The 22441-nt window shown below is 34.3% G+C and overlaps 4 protein-coding genes across 6 annotated transcripts; 1 reads left to right on the plus strand and 3 right to left on the minus strand.

Annotated features, from left to right (window-relative positions):
- LOC128894384 (synaptogyrin) lies at positions 1–9039 on the minus strand. Its single transcript, XM_054156078.1, has 5 exons — positions 8791–9039; positions 6328–6554; positions 5340–5487; positions 4735–4978; positions 1–3734 (listed from the first exon to the last, which is right to left on the minus strand). Exons 1-4 carry the CDS (start codon positions 8887–8889, stop codon positions 4763–4765), a joined length of 690 nt encoding a protein of 229 aa, XP_054012053.1. The 5' UTR covers positions 8890–9039; the 3' UTR covers positions 1–3734; positions 4735–4762.
- A 943-nt stretch (positions 9040–9982) lies between these two features.
- On the plus strand, positions 9983–13551 carry LOC128894392 (F-actin-capping protein subunit beta). Its single transcript, XM_054156097.1, has 4 exons — positions 9983–10144; positions 10750–10961; positions 11082–11454; positions 11777–13551. The coding sequence occupies exons 1-4, from the start codon at positions 10142–10144 to the stop codon at positions 12008–12010; spliced, it is 822 nt and encodes a 273-aa protein (XP_054012072.1). The 5' UTR covers positions 9983–10141; the 3' UTR covers positions 12011–13551.
- A 106-nt stretch (positions 13552–13657) lies between these two features.
- On the minus strand, positions 13658–19000 carry LOC128894393 (eukaryotic translation initiation factor 5A). Of its 2 annotated transcripts, none has more exons than XM_054156099.1 (4): positions 18843–19000; positions 17083–17375; positions 16583–16717; positions 13658–16287 (listed from the first exon to the last, which is right to left on the minus strand). In XM_054156099.1, exons 2-4 carry the CDS (start codon positions 17356–17358, stop codon positions 16216–16218), a joined length of 483 nt encoding a protein of 160 aa, XP_054012074.1. In that variant the 5' UTR covers positions 17359–17375; positions 18843–19000; the 3' UTR covers positions 13658–16215. The 2 variants fall into 2 exon arrangements, with proteins under 2 accessions (XP_054012074.1, XP_054012073.1); XM_054156098.1 differs by lacking the exon at positions 18843–19000 and adding an exon at positions 18585–18836.
- Positions 19001–20154: 1154 nt separating this feature from the next.
- LOC128894024 (uroporphyrinogen decarboxylase) lies at positions 20155–22322 on the minus strand. 2 transcript variants are annotated; one of them, XM_054155415.1, is made up of 7 exons: positions 22076–22322; positions 21590–21942; positions 21346–21504; positions 21017–21178; positions 20779–20916; positions 20457–20630; positions 20155–20369 (listed from the first exon to the last, which is right to left on the minus strand). In XM_054155415.1, exons 2-7 carry the CDS (start codon positions 21884–21886, stop codon positions 20229–20231), a joined length of 1071 nt encoding a protein of 356 aa, XP_054011390.1. In that variant the 5' UTR covers positions 21887–21942; positions 22076–22322; the 3' UTR covers positions 20155–20228. The 2 variants fall into 2 exon arrangements, with proteins under 2 accessions (XP_054011390.1, XP_054011391.1); XM_054155416.1 differs by having other exon boundaries at positions 22072–22322.
- Between the last annotated feature and the right edge of the window lie 119 nt (positions 22323–22441).

Here is a 22441-nt window from a genome sequence, read left to right on the forward strand (position 1 = left end):
TCGAGTCCGCAATATTCGTTCGTCGTTGCGAACGTTTATTAATTACAGAAACGCAATTTGATTAATCGTACAACTAAATTGAGAAACTGGAAGAAGAACGTTTCGCGAATCGCAAAGAAAGAAAAAGAAAAAAGGTTACAGTTAATTACTTTAAATGTTAATTGAACAATGCAAGGTGGAATTGTTTAAAAGTCTTACGACAAAAATATATATGTATATATTCGCTTTAATTGCTCGTAACATTGCTCTCCCAATTTCTCAATTGCATCCACTGTACATACTACGTACTGTCGAGTAATCGTGTTCGCGGCGTATCGAACTTATAATACCAACATCAACGTAACTCAACGTCAATTTCGTTTCTCGACTTCTCGTCGTAAATGAATCGTTACATTCAACCGAAATACACGCGTAATTGCGACGCAACGATGAACATTCCAGACCAGTGGCGCATTATCTTATTTTATAAACGAGAAAAACATCTGCCTAAGTTCCCAATCAAAGGGGCCTCTAAAAATTCATATTCTATACGTGATACACAAATTCAAAGCGTCATAATTAGACTGCGGATCTTTATGCAAAATAAAATCTTCGCGAACGTGAAAATTGAACCTAAATAGAAATTTATTTTATTCTGCAAATATATTATAACGCGGACTTTACTTTCAATCTTTTTTATATTCTTGCATATTGTTTGCATTTTGTAGGTTCTCGCACATTCAAACTTTCTACAAATGCATAAAGATCCGCAGTCTAGTCATAATACAAACGAGTTAACACGTTGACTGCCACGTCACAAAAATGAATCTGGATAGGAGCTTCTAAAGAGATAGCTTCTGAAGAGCTCACGAAAATAATTATATTGCCGTTTCTAATTCTACAGAAAACAAATTTAACCTCTCAGGAATTTCCACGATTATCAGGCTGACAGTTAATGTGTTAAAACTATTAAAATGCCCCTACATAAATACGTTTGTGTTATGTTGTATACTATGTTGATGATTTAAAAAAAAAATCTAAGATGAAATTAAATCACATTAAAAATTCCCTCGAGGAAGAAATGTTATATCGATAACTTATATTGACGATACAATAAAGAGAATCGATGAAAACTTATCAGATTAGGCGTAGGTACATGTAGTATTTCAGAGGTGTTTCTTTTACATTACGTATAATTCGTTTGTTCCATTGTCTCGACGACGTCAGTTTAAACTCGAAGACGTTCTTCGTTCGTTTGTGTGTTTCAGAGCTCGAAAGATTGAATTTTATCTCGGACTCCGAGGTGTAACGCGCCACCGTGTGTGTGTTTTTAATTTATAAAAAGCGTAATCGCGACCCGCTGATGCGTCGACGCGGCGTATTGCGAGTTCGAAGATCCTCTAAGTAAGACCGTGCCGTAACGATAAGTGGAATCAAGGTACAATTCAATTTCCAACGGAATCCTAATGTCACGATAGGTCCTGCATTTGTAACGTTACAGTCGTATCCGCGATTCTCTATGAACACGTTATAACACGGTAAAATATATGTGCATGTAACTACTTAAGAATTATTACAGAGCCGCTATCCTTTTTATCCGTTTACATTACATATATGTTATACAGCGTGTCCCGTGTGAAATGCTATAATTTATTTTCTCGGGAACCAGTGATGCTATAACTTCAAAAACGAAAAATCCTACGTTTAAGTGACTCGCTTATTATTTCTCTTTTGAATGGAAGGTGACATTAATTTTGTGTCATTTGAATAGCTCTTACAACATTTGCTTCGTTAGTTACAGAGAAAACTGTTTGTAACACTCTACACGGGACACCCTGTATGTGTAGCGTGTATACATATATACGTGTACATATACACAGTGTTCTGAGAACAGCAATACGAATGAAAAATATAAAAATTCCCCGATTGAAAGAAGAAAACAATCGAAAGGGGGTAGACGCCTCTTTAGCTATCCGCGGCTGTGCGTTTGCTCTGGGGAACGTTCACGGTTCTGAACGGATGACAAAGCTTCGTACACAGTCAATTTTTTGTCAAATCGTGACTCGATTCGAGAAAATCGAGGCTCGGAAAAAGGTTGAGTCACTTTTCTACGCTTCCATGATTTCAGCTACGCAGAATCCTTACATTTCTCGCTTGTACTGCTCTATTATCGACACATCTTATATATTATATTATAATATATAATATACATATATATGTATGTATTTATATTTGTATATGCACGGTGTCCCATTCATCGTCAGCACCTTAAATACATCTGCTACTATTGAAAATGTGAAAAAGTGGTCCAGTGGATCACCTTGAATCATTTCAAGGTTACCAGTATTTTTTTTACATAGTACCATACGTAAGCTCAACGATTCATGGATGATTCATAGCCCTGAGAACGAAAAATTAGTCCTCAATCCTTAAGATTAACACGCAAAACTCCCAATCTATCTTTTATTCGAACCTCCTTCGCTTATGGATATCTCCCGAAGCCAGGATGTTATAGACTCGTCGACCTGCACGATTCGAGCGTTCTTTTGTTCAGTGGCTCTGAAAGATCGTTAAAAAATTGTAATCGTTACGAAAATGTGCACAGTAAAAAAGAAACAACGGGCGTGACATTCGTCGTGTACGATGTAGCTGGAAGAAATGCGATTCGAGCGTGTGAGCGTTTACATGGAGATATATTCGACAAGGTTTCACCCTCCTCGTGCTAAGTTATCAGCGGATTGTGAACTTATTTTACGAAACGGGCAGTGTTCATCCGTGTAAAACTAAAAGGAGCGTCGCAGTCACTGGCGAGGAAGCAGTCGCGAGGAAGCAGTCGCGAGCGTTACAGCGAGCATTACAGCGATTGTTGACGCGATATGTTCGTCGTATCGAACGTGCAAACATCACCTGTCCGCCTGATTTATCGTCCCTGGTTTACATTCTGCGGAGTAATTCTACTTTCCTCGATTTTATAAACATACTTTTTCGCCCTCAAGGTTATATCACGAATCGTATCATGGCCTGTATGGGCTCGTCAAACGTTCAAGTCGCACGCTGAATATCATTTTACCAAATAATTTTAGTTTGTTCGCAATATAACGTACACATCTTAATTATACAATTACGTAACATAGAGGTTTAATTAACAAAGACATTGAGTTAACGTTTCCCTTAGATACTCTTTCGTATCTTCAATAGTAGAGCGAAGATGTTCGCGATAAGTGGGACACCCTGTATATATAATTCTCTGGATGGTGAGTGTCCATCTTACTCTCTCGCGCGCGAGCTCTCTTTCTCTCTCTCTCTCTCACGCACACACACACACCCACGCACGCATCGCTCTTTTGCACTCTTCGTTATCTCAATTTCGAATGTGTACCCAAGGGCAGTAACCCAATTTTTTTTTTGTCTTTTATTCTTTCTTCGTTTTCGCTTACGCCAATTATTCCAGGTGTAAGACTTATTAAGTGGTCAACAATAAGAAGCACAGTTTTAACAAGTAACATTTTGTTGTCTTTCGCGCATATGCCCACGCATTCTCTTCTATACCCCTTCTCCTTCACGTCTGCTTCCCTATCTCTCGCTTTCATCCCCGTCTAAAGCCATTCCCGTTTCCCTTTCATTCACTATAGTTGTCTTACTATGAAAACTTACTCTATCGACATTGCTCAATGACTTATCGAATGATCGAAGAGTTTCTCGCGGAGCTTCTGTCTTCTTTTTCCTACTGATTTTTGCGTTGTGTTTTGAGTTATCTAGGAAAGGAAATTTTCACATAAATCACTGTTCAAGTATGCTTCTATAGATGGTGTTTGAGAAACGGTTATAAAGGGATGAAACCAGCGGCGAGTCTGGACGCGTAGAGCCCTGAAGCTAAGGAGCGAGAAGCTGAGGAGTTCTTTGTTTCTTGGATATCGCAATGCTTCTGAATAGTATTTTAATTAAAAAATTAATAAATAACGAGTTGAAGCTTCGTTATATTTAATTTTACAGTAGATCCGCCCCTGGTTGAAATCCGTGTGGGCAGAAAAGGTTCTCTCGTGTATATCGCATCTAAAATCGGCACAAAATCAATTAGCTGCTCAAGGTCACCGAGGAGGACATCCCCGCTATTCTATCTCTCGCCTTTTAGCGTATACTTTCCGTTTCTCGAAAAAAGAATCGTAATAATCACGCCTAACGCGGTTTACAGTCAGAAAAAATGACCCGGAGTGGCTGATTAATTTTTCAATTTAAGGACCTCGGACGCAAACGTAACAACTCATTTATTTATGTTCAGTCTGCGGATTTTGCGCATTTACGACGTGCAATAATATAGAAAATATACGTAATGTATATTGTATATATTCTACGATTATTATAATAATATCGTTAATCCATTTTGCATAAGTGCACATACATTTTAGTTATGTTTATCATTTATTATATTACTTTATATCGTGAATGCATAAAATCCGCAGGCTATTCGCGTTTAACCTTTTCAACCAACTGTTTATAGTTACTTTGAAATCTCGAACAGTATACACCGAAGGAAAACTGATGAATTTATAACTCCGTGCATTCATAGTTTAGAAAAATGACCGGAAACAGTTGGTGGAAAGATTCCAACCCAAACAATGGTTTGTTACGAGTACATCCAATGAAATCAATTTTCCTCCCAGATTTATATGAATCGTTGTAAAATTTGTACAATATATCGGTGAGTTAAAGTCGTCGTTTCTGAAATGAATGGGCGTGAAGTAGATTTCATTTTACCGATAGTGTTAGATTATGTCTGAAGGGGTTAGTAAGCCGGAGCTTGGAAATCGGGCATCCGTTGTTGCTGTTGCTGTTGTTGCTGCTGCTGTTGACCGAATGGCGGATCTTGGTATCCAGTGTCGTTCGCGTCAGGGTAGCTTGTATATCCTGTCCCACCGACAGGATCAGCCTCGTAACTGGGAGCGAAAGCGGCGTCGGTTCCTTGCTTGAATCTTTGGAAGGCGAACCAGGCGCAGGCGGCCTTCAACAAGAAGATAAAGAGCACGTTGAAAACAAAAATAATGCTCCATTTTCCGTGCTTGATCCTTAATAAAAATAAAAACTATCAATTATACGCTCAAAGAATTTTTAGATTAACCCTTTGCATTCGAGGCCTTTTTTTCTGGTATCTACCAGCAACTCGAGATGCTTTCTTAGCATTCTATTGCTACGAATGCTAAGCTATCGAGATTTGAGGATCAGATCAGGTTTATTGACATTTCGAGTTCCAAAGAAATTAAACCTAAAGAAACATTATTGCTGATAGATTTGCTGCGTGAAACCTAATGAGTGGGAGTCACCTCTCGAGTGCAAAGGGTTAAGAATGTTTATCCTATATGTACCCAGGTAAAAATGGAGAAGAAGGAAAAGGTGATGGCGCTTTGGGCGTTGCACAATCCGTAGTCGCCAGGCGGTGGACTCGACTTGTTCCAAGCGTTAGTTAAGTAACAGAATCCAACGAAGTAAAGGAATGCCCAGAGACCTGAATATCTAAACAAAACATTAAGGTAAGCAAGAATTCGGTATGAAAGGATTCAGACATGATAAAGTTAATTCTAGAGCAAGTGAAAAGAAGTTCTATAGAAGTTCTATAGAAAAGTTTACTTTGTCAATCGTGCTGAGTCGTGTGTCATGCACTGACAAGGTAAACATTCTTTTCGTACAACCTTTTAACAGATTAATGAACATTGTAACAAACGTATTAACCCTTTGCACTCGAGAGATGACTCTAAGTCACCACTAGGTTTCCTTTAGGTTTAATTTCTTTGGAACTCGAAGTGTCAATAAAATGATTGTTGTTGAGGCAAAGGTGACTTGATTTTCAAATCTCAAATTAGAGATCTCATTTTTAAAGTCAATCTAAGCTTAGCATTCGTGACAATAGAATGCTAAGAAAGCATCTCGAGTTGTTGATAGATACTAGAAAAAAAGGCCTCGAATGCAAAGGGTTAAAGTATACATGAACACTAAAACTACCAAGGTCAACGCATACCTATTATACATACCACTATCTTTGTAAGTAGAAGGAGGCTTTATCAAGAAAATTAATTCTCTGTTACCATTATTACCCCTCAAAAATTGCAGTGAAAACACCGTTAGCAATCCAGTGAAGTTTAGAAAGACGTTAGTTGTACATAAGTAAATTTGACTTGGTAGTTTTAATGTTAAGAAACATTTCAAGCAAAAGTTGCCCATTACAAGTTGCCCATTACAAGTTGCTCCCTGTGCCATTTGACACTAAAGCCTCCAAGAAATCAGCTTGTGGCCCTTTATACAGACACACCCCATAGAGAGAATGTCATTTTCATGTAGAGAAAATGGCAATAATACCCCAAGTCGAGGAGAACGAAGTGCTTCCTAGTCTTAACAGAGGACATCTGCTCGAAGAAATACTCCCCAACCAGGAACCCGATGCTGGCTAGAAAGGCGAACACTCCGATTCCTATCCCGTAATTGCAGGCGTTGTGGTCCTCGTTGTAGATGCATACCTCTTTCCCGTCTGCCCTTGTAATGTAACCCTTATTGCTTATGCATCCAAACACGATTATCGCGAAGAGCTGGAAAGTAAAACAATCATTTCAAGACGACGTTAAGTATAATTCTACTTTAACAGAAACATTACATCAGATTACAGACATTATAGCTACACCACCAGTTACTAACAAATATTCGACTCTGAAAAGCACAACTATCAATCGAGTAACTGAGTCAAGACAGAAACAGATTCATTGATTGTTAAATGATGTTGTACTTGGTGACAAAAAAAACTTTCTCAATTATTAAGGGAGATGAAGGACATAGCAGTTGGCAGCATCAACGAGGAAATGCTTCACAATTTATGGGTGAGCTGTCTTCCAGTTTCCATTCGACCACAATAAGCAACTTTGTATTCTCAAATAAACTATTCGACTGCATCAACCCTTCGCAGTACAGATCATCTGGTCTCTGTGCTTCTTCGTTGAGACTCACTGTACTACAAAGGGTTGGAGGAAGGGAAGGGGAAGGGGGGGGGGCGGGAGGTTACATTAGGAGACTCGATATCAAGTGTTTCTCGTGATTACAAGGTAGAAATTTAATTTCGACTTGGTTCTGCCTTGACATGGAAATCGAATAGGCCAGGAGAATTTTGAGAAATAAAATAAAAATCAAAGGAAATTTGTTGTAAAATGGAATATTTAGGTTGGACGTGATTTTTTTTATTTTTTCTTGTTGTTTATTTATGTTATCGTGGTGAGTAGTAGACTGGAGACTGAATTACCCATTATTATGTATTATATATTGGGAACGATTATTTAAACATTGTTTCATGAAAATTTAATAACATTATGAAAAAGGTTAAAAAGGAGGTATTTTTATGTAATTCGAATGTGATATTAATATCGTTGTTAGTTCATATATAATAATATAATTGAGAAAATTTATGTATTATTTATTTATATATTATATTATAAATATAAGTATATGTAATATAAATATGAATTTATATTTATATGAAATAATATAATATATAATTATAATATAATAATAATATATAGTAATATTATTACTATTTATTATTATTTATTTATTTATAAATTTTTATATTACAATTGACAAAATTTGTATATTATTATATATAAACTAACAACGATATTAATATTAGTTTCGGATTACATAAAAATACCTCCTTTTTAACCTTTTTCATAATATTATTAAATTTTCATGAAAACAATATTTAAATAATCGTTCCCAATATATAATACATAATAATGGGTAATTCAGTCTACATTTCCTTTTATTTCTTTTATTTTATTTTATTTTATTTCTAAAATTTTGTCAATTTGCGCGAGATACGTGTCAGGTTTCGTCGGAATTTCGGACATTTAAAATAATCAATACTCTCAGGAACTCCGTAATTCAGCACTCGTCGATACCAAATCTAAATTATTCGACAATAGAAATCGTTGATATCGCAAAAATTTACGCTCGCTATGTTTTGTTCTCGTAAGGATACCGATGTCCAAGTATCACCTCGGTTATCGTAATTATGGAACTACGATTACCGCGAAATATTTCGAATTTATTTATAGCTATTTATTCATATTTGGAGATCGATGCATCTTGACAACGGCAGATAACGAAATTTCGTACGATTCTCGCCCGGAGAGCGTATAGATTTTCCCTACCGTTCCGTAGAAAGCCAGACGATTCAAGTACCACGATATTCGCGCAATCGTGAATTACTCGGGGCATGAAACTTCAATTAATAGATGTTCCCTTTCTCGATACGATTTCCTATATTTTCCAAACTGCGATTATATCCTCATCGAAACCGTGCACCCAGGCCTCGAATAACGCCCAAAATCGATCCCAATCTCACCCTCGATCAACTTAACTCGATCATAAACTCGTTTCCCTGCTTCGAAACCGAAAATCTTTTCGGATCTCTCATTAACCGCGAATCGTTTCTGCGATCTGACACCAGCGAGATTCGCCTCGTCGAGAATCGCACTTGCTTCGACGAACATTCGGATTACACCTTGGACGTTCTGAATCTATTCAATTTGTTTGAACGACGACGATGGGATTTGTTTGAAAAATGAATAAAGAATTTTACGGGATCCTGTATTATGGGGTGTATCGCAGGAATTCGCGAAAAATCAATAGAACCCCATCGTGTTGGATTGGTGGGGGGGAGTGGTGGTTCACCCTTTAAAATCAATGCTCGCCGCGTAAAATCGACATTATCGTTGATACGCGACGACGTCGTCGAAGCCAGGGGTTAATCGGTGAATTTTCGATGAGAGAACTTACCAGGCATACGGCTTTTAAGATGACTTGAGGCCTTTGAACGAAGGCAATGGGGTCGAAAGGAGCTCCTGCCTTTCCTCCGCCGTACGCTCCACCGTCCATCTTGTTAGTGCGACTGAGCTGAAATTTGAAAGCTCGAAGCTGGCGGAAGCGCGCATGCGCCAAGAGTGGCTACCCTTTTTTCTACCCCCACCACTGTCGCTCTTTTGGGGTGGATCCTCTCGCGAGCGCGCTTCGGGTGGATCACGAACTGGAAACGCGGCGCAGATAGTCCGGCGGCCATCTTGTTTTCGTCAACTGGTAACGCTATCTGTTTCTAACGCGGGAAAGTTTAAACATCTCTTCATTCATTCATTTATTTAAAGTATGTAACTTATTATACACATTGACAAATGAAAATACAGGGTGTCCCAAAAATGTTGTAACTCCTTCAAAGAGGTGGTTCGGGAGGTGATTTGAAACAACTTTTTCCTTAGCGAAAAAGAGAACATTTTTTTTAATACCTTCTGTCGGTAATTAGATTGTAGTGGCGCCATCTAATGTCGAAAATAGGAACTATTCCACGACAAACTTGGGCGTTTTCCCGATAGAGACGCTGAACATACTCTGAAGGTAGTTCGGTATGTTCACCGCTAGATGGCGACACAAAATTCCCGCGGGAAATTTGAATTTTCTTTTGATTTAATTAAAGTTCATTAGAAGCATTTGTACTACTCATGAACACTCATACTACACTCATACTATCGAGTAGTTCAAGAGTCTTTCTCGTATAAGTAATACATTAATCAATTTATTTTTCATTAGTGACTTGTCTCGGCTTCGCTTGTGCAATATTAAATTGTTTTACTAAAAGTTTATTTTTTAACCAAGTTCTTATAAGATCTTATATAGACCGTAAATTCACCTTCCTTTTAAATTTATTCATATAGATTGAAATTTAATTTTAATTACGCATCCAATAAAGATAATTCATTCTAACATGGTCGAGTAAACGCAGTTTTTGTTTTCACTCGATCGAGTTTGTTCTCTATATGAAATTCGATAATTTCTATCTAAAGAATCGCTATTGACATTAATTATTTCTTTACTCGTTAATACAAGCATTTATTAATACATACGAATTATTTGCGATTTAGTTATTAATTCGGTATTTAAGTTTCATCCGTATCAAGTTGATAGCATTGTATAACGTATGGCCAATCAGCGCTAGTCTTGACACGCCCCTCGAATATTCGTTTTCGGTGACCGAATGCGGGTCAGAGAGTAAACAGTTTCGATAAATTTTTCATTGATTTTGTAATTTCGATTGATTGATGCTCTGATCGACGTTCGAAAAATTTGTCAATTGTTTAAAATGGTGAGTTAACGCTCCCAGTTAATAACTATAACGTTATATTTCTTTAAGATTTCGTCAACTAAAATCGTTGCTGTAACTATTAATAGAGAACGTTACATACAATAAAATTTAATTTTTTGGAATCTTTTAGGGGCAATCGAATTTTTAATAACTGTACATTGTAAAAATTAATCATTTTTAACGGTTTTAAAGGCACTGAAAGAAATTTCATCTAACCTAAAATGATATAAACGTCAAAATGGCGGCGCCCACTGACATACATTAAAATTTTGATTATTCGATCATTTCCAAAGAAATGTGTACAATATTATAAATATATATGTATATCTCATCCTTTCCTAATAATTGTCAATAACTGTCTTAATACTTGTTAACAATTGTCAAAAATTGACAATTTAACATTGTAACACTTTCATTTCTCATTCAAGTTAAATTTGATTAATATTGTAATTATACTTAAACGAATTTAAATAAATAGCGAACATAACAATATTTGCTTCTACTTGAATTTAATTAAAGATGCATAAAATCAGTGGTTAATCACAATCACGGTGAAGTTATGTGGATAATGAAAATTTATTTATCATTACGCATTATTATTAAAGACGGAACAACAGATGGATTGTGCATTGGATTTGATGAGAAGACTGCCACCGCAGCAAATTGAAAAGAACTTAAGTGATTTAATAGATTTAGTGCCATCTCTGTGCGAAGATCTATTGTCCTCTGTTGATCAACCTTTAAAAATTGCAAAAGATAAAGAATCCGGAAGAGATTATTTACTGTGCGATTATAACAGAGATGGAGATTCCTATAGGTAATTTAAAATTTTAAAAGATGCTAATGTTCTTTTAAAATTCTTTTCCTTCATATATTAAAATTATACTATCCTATTTTACTAGACTTAAAACTAACTTCTTAATTCTAACTTTTTCAGATCTCCTTGGAGCAATACGTACGATCCGCCACTGGAAGATGGTTCGATGCCTTCCGAGAGACTCAGAAAGCTAGAGATCGACGCGAATCACGCGTTCGATCAGTACAGAGAACTTTATTTCGAGGGCGGAGTTTCTTCTGTTTATCTCTGGGATTTGGATCATGGTTTTGCAGCAGTGATTCTTATTAAGAAGGCTGGAGATGGTTCAAAGAGAATTAAGGGCTGTTGGGATTCGATCCATGTAGTAGAAGTCCAAGAAAAATCTAATGGAAGGACTGCGCATTATAAATTAACTTCTACTGCGATGCTTTGGTTACAGACTAATAAGCATGGATCTGGAACAATGAATCTTGGAGGCAGCCTTACTAGACAAGTATGTTTGTAATTATTAATTTTATTAGGTAGACCGAAAATTAATGTTGTTTATTTTATATTAGATTCAAACTTACCAATAAATGTCTATGTTTAATTCATTATATAACCCCCCTCATTGTCAGCAACCTTTTGTCACCTAGTGTGCAAATTTTCAATCCCAGAAAAATCAATGAGCTGATAAATGATAAATAAGTATTTAAGATGGCAAAAACGACATTACTTTCCAGTCCACCTAATATTACAATTAATATCGTACCGATTATTTGTTTCAATTAAGTATGTATCGAATGCACTTAAATTTAGTAAAATATTGCTTCCAGGCGGAACAAGATGCTCAAATAAGTGAGAGTTCTCCGCACATTGCTAATATTGGACGTATGGTCGAAGATATGGAAAATAAAATCCGAAACACCCTAAACGAGATTTATTTTGGCAAAACAAAAGATATCGTGAACGGATTGAGGTCTGTTCAATCTTTAGCCGATCAGAGACAACAAGCTGCCCTCAGGCAGGATCTAGCGGCCGCTCTTCAAAGGAGGAACGCTAATAATTGATCCTGCGAGGAACATCAACTTTCCTTCGATTTTGAAGAGTGTCAATAAAAAAAAAAACCAGAAAATATGAAACAGATAATCGTAAATGATGAAATTAAGATTCGATTTGTTGCAGTCACTGTGACAAGAATTTTCGGACGGTTTCCTGTGATGCACAGGGTGCAATGGTAAAGATGAATTTTTCCTGAAGTATTAAAGAATTTAAAAAAAAAAAAAAAAAAAAAATGAATAATTGATCATCAATTATTAATTATTTCGAGTTTTCGAATAAAATATTAAGAGACATTACGAGTGCTGGGTTTTATATATAGGATGTGTTTAAAGGTATGTAACACATTCTATCGATGTAGTTTACTTGGAAGATAATCAGTTGACGATAATTTCATAGAATGTATATTTGTGTTCGAAAATCTTTGTCCTTAAATACAGGTATAACAAATTCACGTACTTATATGTCGTCTCATTGTGCAATCGTCTCTTGTATTATCAATTTAAACATACACGTATCGAATATTAATTTAAGAAAGCGTTGTTATGACGTTTCCTTACATTTTCATACTTTTGATGTATCGTTTATTATTCGTTTTATGAATCGCTATATTCCTCGTTACTTCTATAGAAATTCGACCTATGCGAACGTACAAAGCCTTCGTGATAGTGCTTTATGAATCTTTTTTTTCTTTATCAAAGTAATATGATTTTGATCATCTAGTGTACATACACGCCACGTCTAAGACTTATAGTCAATAAGTTACAAAAAACATGTCTCGTAATTGTACAAACGAGTCTAATTTTTACAACGAATAAATTAGATTAAAAAAAAAAAAAAAAAAAGAAACAGTCATCGGCACACAGACGCATCTTCGTTTTTGTGTTACATATCTTTCGGCATACTGCGTGAATGCGTGTGTATATGTGTGTATGTGTGCGCGCGCGCCCGGCGCTAGGTATTAAGCGTGAGCACAAATTATATATATACATATGTATATATGTAATGGCACTGGTAATGTTTTTTTAACCATTAATAATTATTAATAATACAAAATGTAAGAGTATTAATGTTTGAAAATGTAGGAATATTAAAGAGAATATTTGCGAATAAATTTTTAACACTGTTCAATGCTTTCCTAAACAAACACTTAAAACGTACTAATAAATTAGTTTAATTCCGAACTAAATGAAAACATTTGCGAACAACGATTTTCAGGTTCATATGCAGGTATTCGACTTTAAATTAAGCTCGAGTAAGTATCGGATGTAATGTTCAAAAAACGTTTTCAATTACATTCAAATTTTATTCAATTTAACGCAACCGAATTTACTTTTTTCATCATTGTTATCATCGATCATTTTTGCGATCAATTATATTCGTAACATTATAGTCAAATTACGTTAATACGAAGTACTCTATTTTAAATATAAAAAATTACTAGTTACAAAACCGTGAGTTTTATGGACCTGCGTTGTGCATAACTTCTAATCTAAAATTCCTAACAGAGATAGTCCACTACAGTCTTCGTAGCATTAATTAACGAAAAGCGTACGACGAGAAAAGCGATAAGAAACAAAAATAACTAAAACGTTACAAAAAAAGAAGTCGCCCCCAACCTAATTGCCTACGAAATGTGATCATTAAAAACAACTAAATATTATCGAAGGTGACATAAAAGCACAAATGGCTTTTTGTTTCCTTTATTTATCCTCCATTTACTTCTGCCGTATAAACAAATGCTCGTTGATATCTGTTTATTTATATACTTCTTTTACGTTTCGTGTTATCTGTTCGAAATTCCATAATTGTGTACTTTCACATATACTTTACCGCTGCGTGTGTATGTTATGTATCTTTGTCTGCTTATATACGCCAATGCTGGTTATATCTTTAGTATCTATATACCATCGTATATCGCAGTATTTCGTATTATCGGTTGATAAATATTTTGACAATTCGTTTAGTCAGTGAACATTGAATCAAAACGATATTTCGAGAACATTTTTTTTCTTTTCAATTTGAAAACGCCAAGTATTTTCAATATTTTATTTTGCAATGCTAAGTATTTTAATATCTTAATAATTGAAATTCTGTGATAGGTAATGATTACCTAACAGGAGTATTATTACCTACATAAATGCTGATAATCATTTAAGGATAAATTAGTGAGTTGCAATAGGGATTTAAAATTTCCAGATATATTTCCAAAATAATATTCTCGAAATATCATTTCCCGTCTGTGCTTATAGAATAATGATTATTCGTTCAATTTCGTTCACGTTTGAAGTTTAAACAAGAATCGTTAGAATTCGAAAAGATGACCAGCAGTGGTATATAATTAATGAAACCGAATATCGAGAAGCAGAAAAAAATGGTTTCCGTCTCTCATAGCAGAAATTCGACCATGAGGCCGATTGATTCGTTTGTTTTGTTTTTTTTTCATTTTTTCTTTTTTTAATCGATTAAATTCATTTATCTAGGTCGTGTTAATCTTAAATTAGTCTGCTTAGATTATATAGCTTAGTCGGTTCTTAGTATTCATTCTTTTTTTTTGTCATTTTTCTTTTTTGAACTTCGTTAGTTCTTCTTTAGACGGTGCAGTCTGATTTGAAATAGAGTTTTGTATCGTAGGACCAAAATTCCTACGCTACGCTCTAATTTCAAATCAAATACCGAAATTAAAAGTTAAACTTAAAATTTCAGAATTCACCCTTTAAGTCTTTATCGTTGAAATTAAATTGCAGTTTGAAATTCAAATTGAATTTCTAAATTTTTAGTTAGAATATACCATTCACTGAATTTGAAGTCTTGATTCTAACACAAGAATTGTCTAATATAAAAATTTGCTATAGAAGTTTTGAAAAAAAAAAATTAACCAGCAGTACAAAGTATGAATCGAAATTAAAACTGCGGAAATTCACCAAAATTAATAAAAAAATTTCAAATCTAGTTCCAGAAACCCAAGTTGGATATCAAGCTCTGGAATTTTGAGTATAGAACTATGTTTAAGTTTCTAGCGAAACATACAAATACGAAATCTTATATAAGATTCGAAGGATTAAGAAAACAGTTAAATCTCGCTAATTAAACCAGAATTGTAAATAATTTTTATAAAATCTACAGTTTTTGAGTATCCAATTTTAATAGAATCGGCGTTATAGAATTAAAAGTTTCTATAAGAACGGATTCTAATAAGTATTCGGATGAATGAAAACTTTTAAGGATTTCTAATAAGGCGTACATTTTTAACGAAACTTCATTAATATTCTAATACAACTGGAATTCTAATGAAGATTGGATAAAATTAAATTAATATTACATAATACAAAAGATTCAAAATTAAAATGGAATGGAAATTCTGAATTAGGACAGATATTCGAAAATAAAGAATTTTAATAAAAAATGATTCATGAATTTGTATGAAGAAAAACAAGAATTCCAGCTAAATGAAGGTGTTGCATGAATTAGTAGTATAACGTTGAATTTCTATTAAATTCGCTAGGATCGCAATTCGAGCGTGACAGAAAATTTAAGAAAGTAAGTCTTTCGAGAAATTGAAACTTTGATTAAAGTATAAAGAGAGAACGGGTTATCATGAGGGAACAAAACAGTTAGGTAATTAGAATTCTAAGGTGTATTGGAATTTCAATACAATTATAATTTCAATAAGAAGTTTGCGCAATCACTATTACAAAGTAATCAAAATTCCGATACAGATAGAATTCTAACCATGATAAATTTTTAGAAATCACAAATGAAGGCAAAATAGTTATTTCTCTTTCAAAATTTTCGACTGTCAAAATTGCCTTTTAATCTCAACATTTTAAGCCGCCAAAAACATTCTTCTTCCTCAAAGTCTAAGCTGATGCTGTATCTTGGTTTATTCTCTTTTTATTTGTTTTTTTTTTTTTTTGCAATTATTTCATTATTTGTAATCGTCTCCGCCGCCACACTTACACGCTCACGCACACTTGCTTTTCTCTTTCCATCATTTTTTAATTATATGTTTATCTCTTTCCTTCCCCTTGTTTCGTTTTCCGTCATTTTATTCATTTTCAAGTGCCCTCCGCTCTTTTCCTTTCTGTTTGTGTTGGTAGTTCTTATTTTAACCACTGATCATCTTGTATTGTATCTTAGGTTTCGCTTAATAATATATTAGCTGTGTGTGTTTTGTTTTTCTTTAATGTGATGGTGGAGTTTGGACTGAACACAATTATTTATCGATGGCAGTGTTGGTTTTGATGGCAATCACGACCTCCTCACCACAGGCTTTCAGTACGGTGCACTAAAAATAGACAATTTGTTTTTCGCTTTTTCTCTTAATTAAACGCGAAACAGCTACCACAAATCAATTTAATACTTATACTTTACGAAAACCAAATAAATAATTAGGTTTTTAACATTCATTTGTTTCTTATTTCATTATAAATTCAGGTAAAATTACAAATATTTGTCTGTAATTATTCTAGAAATCGTTCTACATTGAACTTTTATTCATTTGAATTTATGAGACTCGGAATGATACTTCTCAAATAGAAAAAGAATATTTGATTTGATTTTGAAACTACATGGATACTTACAAGAAGCTCTTTCCCAGCCTCGTGATCGGCACGTAACTGAGCACCCAGTTCACCATCAGGAATTTTCAGATCCTCGCGAAGTTCACCATTATCAGCCATTAAGCATAAGTATCCATCGTCAGATATGTCTGCTAACTATAATATATATATTTATATATAAATTTGTATGATACCATTGCTTAGTTGACTGAATAACATTATTTTCGAATAGCACTATAAAATTGTTTAAGAAATTCTACAGAACTTAAAAGACTCAATATGCAATAAATAAAACAAACACATACACAAATAACAAAGTAAAACCATCCATTTCTTAGTTTATATCATCTTGTTTTCTAATTTTAATATATAAACAAGGCAAAACATTAAATTTTTAAGAAATTAGAATAAAATACTGCTTTGAAATGTCCAACAACTATACTTTTCCTAACACAATTAATATTTACCTAACAAATTACTGATGCTAGGTTAATTAATTAAACGAAAATATTTCTAAATACCTGATAATCTTCTCGTTTAACAAATGGCACATCCATGTTGTGCGTAGAGGGACAAATATCTTCATATTTTTTCGAAGTAAAAATGTCAATGCCTACAAGATGTACCTTGGCATGACCATGCTTTCCTGTCTTAGAAGTTGACATTTCTACAATTTTACATGGTCGGGATTTGAGCATTACGAACCCATTTTTACGCAGTGCAGAACACTGCATAGGGTAGGTTACAGAAGCACCAGAGTCTCCAGTTTCGAAGTGAGTATCCTCTATGTCTGCCATCCTTGAGTTTTGTCAATCTAAAAGTACGATTAAAAATAAATTGACACACACTTGGACAGTTCAAAGTTCATTATTAATTTTATTTGAACAGTTTAATTGTAAATAAAATTGATGTATGTTATAATTATTAAATTTATTTGAGTACATAGCAGTCTTGGTTTAAATGTAGTCATTAATGTTACTCATTCATGATGTATTCATATATTTTTACAATTTCATACATGAAATATCATTTTTATAGATGATAAAAAAAACTACAATAAAACAATGACAACACTTTTCAAAACTGATATGCAAAGAATCATTGATTAAGACAATCAATTATTAAAAAGATTGGATGAAAAGAATAAGATAATTCACTAAATATCACATATTTTTCACTGTATAAATGAAAATGATAAAACTTTTAATGGAATTATGTTCACTGAACTTTAAACAAATATTTAAAGATACCATAACTTGATGATCTTGCAAACATTGTAATTCTTTTACAATTACCATATGGAGTATGATATATCACTAATGAAAACAGTATCGACAGAAAACATTAAGAAACCGTACTAAGATCGTATTAAAATTACTATTTTAAATGAGAATGAACAAAAATAAAACTAAGAATAGTTGTTGTAATAAAATAAGATTTCATTAAAGTCTAATTTTGTGTAACTTCATAAGTCGTTAGGATTATATTGATATTGTTACATAAAAGTGAAATATAGGTGGAAAATGCAGAATTATTTTACACGGCACAATATGTTTTGAAATATAACAGTATACACGCTCCAGTTGTTACTTCTTCAGATTCAAAATGTACACCGATATTTCAGCAGACAATACATTTTCAACCCTAAACTATGACTAAAAAGTACAATTAGGTGTGCTGAGGTTGTTTCTAACAATAAAAAGAGCACTACAGCTTCTTATAGTATGGAATGGGACCAACTTCGAATTGCAAAAAAATTCAAATGTTTCAGAAATCTCATAAAAACAAAACAAGAAAAAACAGAGAAGGTTGTAACATTAGAGAATATCGATTCCAGAAAACGTTCTCGGAGATTTTGAAACGCGAACAGCTTTAAAAACTGCGAGAAAACGATGGAAGAAGTGTTCGCGAACACGTTGCGGAAGCACGAGCTAACCAAAGATTCGACCCGGCTGACAGTTCCCTGGTTATCGAAGCGTTTATATGAAAAATCAACCGGGACGCCTCGCGGAACTCGAATTACCTTCGGTGACGAGTTTACTGCGGTTTTTTCACCGTTTTCTTCGAGAAGATGGCGCGAAAAGGATTGCGTGCGGTTTGTCGTCGAAGTTGCCGACACTCGAAGAGGTCTCGGGGTATCACGGATGTCAACTGCTTTCTAATAACGTCGGCCTTTATTATCCGGATATATCGGCGCACGTTTTGTAAACTTGCTCGATCGATCACAAGCGGATCGGCTAGACTCACCGTGAAAAAAGGAGAACAGACTGGAGATACTCACATGTGATCAAAATGGACACTCTAACCAGAAGAGTTGGCTGCGCTTGCGCGAACCGCTAAACGGCGACAGGGGGCCACCCGAATAGATCCACGGATTCCGGCTGAAAGTCTACGTGGGGGTAGAGTTGGATGCGAAAATTTTATTGCCAGCCAGAAGTTTCGTGTAATACGCACGCGCTGTATTACGTAGTATAATTTTCTTCGACTGTTACCAAAAGTCAGACCTCGAATGAAAAATATTATACACCTTTCACCGGTTTCGAAAAACACGAATATAGTTGCAACTAATAAATTCACAAACATTTGAGATCGAGTACTTTTTTTTTCTTTATTGTATTTACCATTAAACCTTTAAATGCAAAAGTAATTTACGTGGAACTGAATTGAATAATGCATAAAATAATTGTGTATAATTCATACATTGGATATAAAAAATAGGTTTAGTGTTAAATTGGAACTTTTGAGTTTTTGACTAGGTTCATTTCGACGATACGTTTATCCAATTCGAAAAGCGCGCGGAAATAAAACCACGTGACCGTGGGAGAATCTGATTCGTCGGTTGGTACGACACTCTATACAGGGTGTCCCAAAAATGTTGTAACACCTTGAAAGGGGTCGTTCGGGAGGTGATTTGAAACAACTTTTTCCTTAGCGAAAATGTTGTCCGAGATTTTGTTAAGCAGATATTAACAAAAAACTTCGACCAATCAGAGCGCGAGTATGCCGGTGGAGCGTAGGCTACACGCTAGGCGGCCGCGCTCATGCGCTACCGCGGCCGCTCCACCGGCAAACTCGCGCTCTGATTGGTCGGGGTTTTCGCTTAATACCTCCCAACGAAACCTCGGACAACGTTTTCGCTAAGGAAAAAGTTGTTCCAAATCACCTCCTGAACCACCCCTTTCAAGGTGTTACAACATTTTTTGGACACCCTGTATACAGGATGCTCAGGGCGTTCGCGGGTCCAACGCAATAGCAAAAAGACATAATAAAATTATACTTCGACGACTTCCGTCTCATTGCCGACTATAATAAACCCAGCAGAACTCAACTGGGCGCAAAATAAAAAAAACTATGGCAGCTTCGTGGAGTAGAACTTCTAAGTTTAACGATGCGAAAGGTTTATTTTTAGAAGTAAATTCGAATTCAATGGCCGAACCTAATAAGCAATAATAGTTTATTCGATTAATTATTAATTTCCTTTTTTTATGATATCTTGTATTGTTGTTTCGTATGTCTCTGTGTCTCAAATATATTTTTATAATAATATATCAATTCTATTGTATTTGGGCGCATACAAATGGAATTCGAGCAAAGCTTGTCAACAATAATAATTTATTATAAAATTATATCGTAATAAATATACGGAAGAACAAATCAGCCTGATAAATTACACTGAATGAACTCCCTTGATAAATGCTTCGACGGATGTAATTGGCGTGTCTGGAAAAATACCATGTCCCAAATTCGCGATATATCGAGTCTTAGAAAATTTCATAGCCATATCTCGACCTCGATTCGTTATTTCTTGCTGTGTAAAAATTGTATTAATTACACATTACATATAAATATTATATGATTTAATGTATGATTAGTATATTAGTATAACAATATGAACCTCGGGAGCATATAATGCACATGGATCCAAATTTCCTTGTAAAGTAACATCAGGACCCAATCTTTCTCTTGCTTCCAAAGGGTCCACGGTCCAATCTAAACCTAACACCTCGTAACTTTTTGATTTTGCTAACATCTCCAAAGAATTCATTGTTGCACCTTTTGGAAAAGCAATCTAAAATTTGTTTATAATCTCTCAATTAATTGTAATACACATCTTACTTAATTTCATGAAATACACAATTAACGTAACCTCGATGATTGGAGTATTTAAAATTGGAAATTAGACTGTATTATGAATAATAATTTTCTTCGAGCCCTACCATTGGTACATCAGGAATATTTTCTTCTTTAAGTCTTTGTCTGACCTTTTCACTAATTTCCTTCAAATATTTAAATGAATAATTTGAGAATAATTCATCGTTGAGAAAATCGCCGTGACTTTCAAATACTTGTAATAACTATAAAAACAAAAAAAAAACTGATATGAAAAAAAGCATTACAGATTTGTAACATATATTCAATAATAAAACACGCCATATTAAGAACTTGAATTTATACCTGTGCTCCTGCTTTAACTTGCATCACAAGGTAGTCCACTACGACATTCGTAATGAGTTGTAAAAGTTTGTGCGAATCTTGTGGATATTTGTACAACCAAGAGCGTGGTTTAGTCATTGTTGAACTTCCCCCACCTTGGATCATGTAGCTCATTAGTGTCCACTAATAATTCACAAATATGAATACTGTTGTTATAAAATCTGTGTATGTGTACAAATAAACATAGAAAAACTTTCATAAAATATTTGTTTACATTATGAAAACCTTTTAGAATGTCATGTTTCTTGAAAATCGTAGAATATATACCATTTAAAGTTTGTTTTACTTACAGGTGCACCAGTAAAGCCAATTAACGGTACTTTGCCTTCTAATTTATGCCGTGTTAAAGTTATAGCTTCCCCTACATATTTTAAATCCTTCTCTACATTTACAGAGACTAATCTATCTAAATCAGATGGAGTGTTCAAAGGTTTGGGCAAAACTGGTCCCTACAATAACAATACACTATAAAATATTTTAAACTTTTGGCATCTCAATTTCTTAAATTAAAATTAAAAATTGTAAGACACATACCGTTCCAGGAACCATTTCAACAGTCAAACCCATGGCTTGCGGAATGACCAAGATATCAGAAAAAATAATACTGGCATCGAAATCAAAACGTTTCAAAGGTTGTAAAGTAACCTCGCAGGCCAAAGCTGGTGTTTGACAAACGGTAAAAAAATCATGCTTTGATCTGATTTCTTGAAATTCAGGAAGATATCTTCCAGCTTGCCGCATTATCCACATTGGGATACGTTCTACTGGTTCCCCGCGTGCAGCTTTCAAGATCAAGTCATTTTTTAACGGTGGAAATTCCTCTTGTGTCATTATTATTGTTGAATAAAAGTTGTAAGGTTTAGGCAGCTGTGACAGATTTCACTGACCTGGAAACAAAAATGGTGATATAACAAAATTTTAATGAAATAAGAAATTACTTTATAAAATCATAACAATTCTCTTATTAGCATAAGACAAATGATTTGTACTTGTGAAATGTGTTTGTATTTACGTACTTACAATGAGGAAATATTAAAAGTCTGCAAAAGTGCGTACTATTTGTTTTCTTTCATATATTCCGTCGTTCATTAACTTGTTACTTCTAACCAACAAAATCATTAAAATCTATATTGTATTCAAATTCTATTTTAAAGAACACTTATTTCTTTCTAACTACTCTTTTCGTTCTATTCGATCATATCACATAAAGAAAAGAACAATAGTCTAACATGAATTGCACTTTTTTTACTTAAATAATACATTAATCAACGCCAATCACTTTGACTGTATAACCGTTGGTCATATAGGTTATGTAGTCAAAGAGTTACAAGTTACAATTTACAATTAAAATTGAATTACGTTATTTTCTGAAGATGGCAGCAAAAT

This window comes from Hylaeus anthracinus, unplaced genomic scaffold, assembly GCF_026225885.1.
Source record: "Hylaeus anthracinus isolate JK02 unplaced genomic scaffold, UHH_iyHylAnth1.0_haploid 3, whole genome shotgun sequence".
NCBI classification, from domain to species: domain Eukaryota; kingdom Metazoa; phylum Arthropoda; class Insecta; order Hymenoptera; family Colletidae; genus Hylaeus; species Hylaeus anthracinus.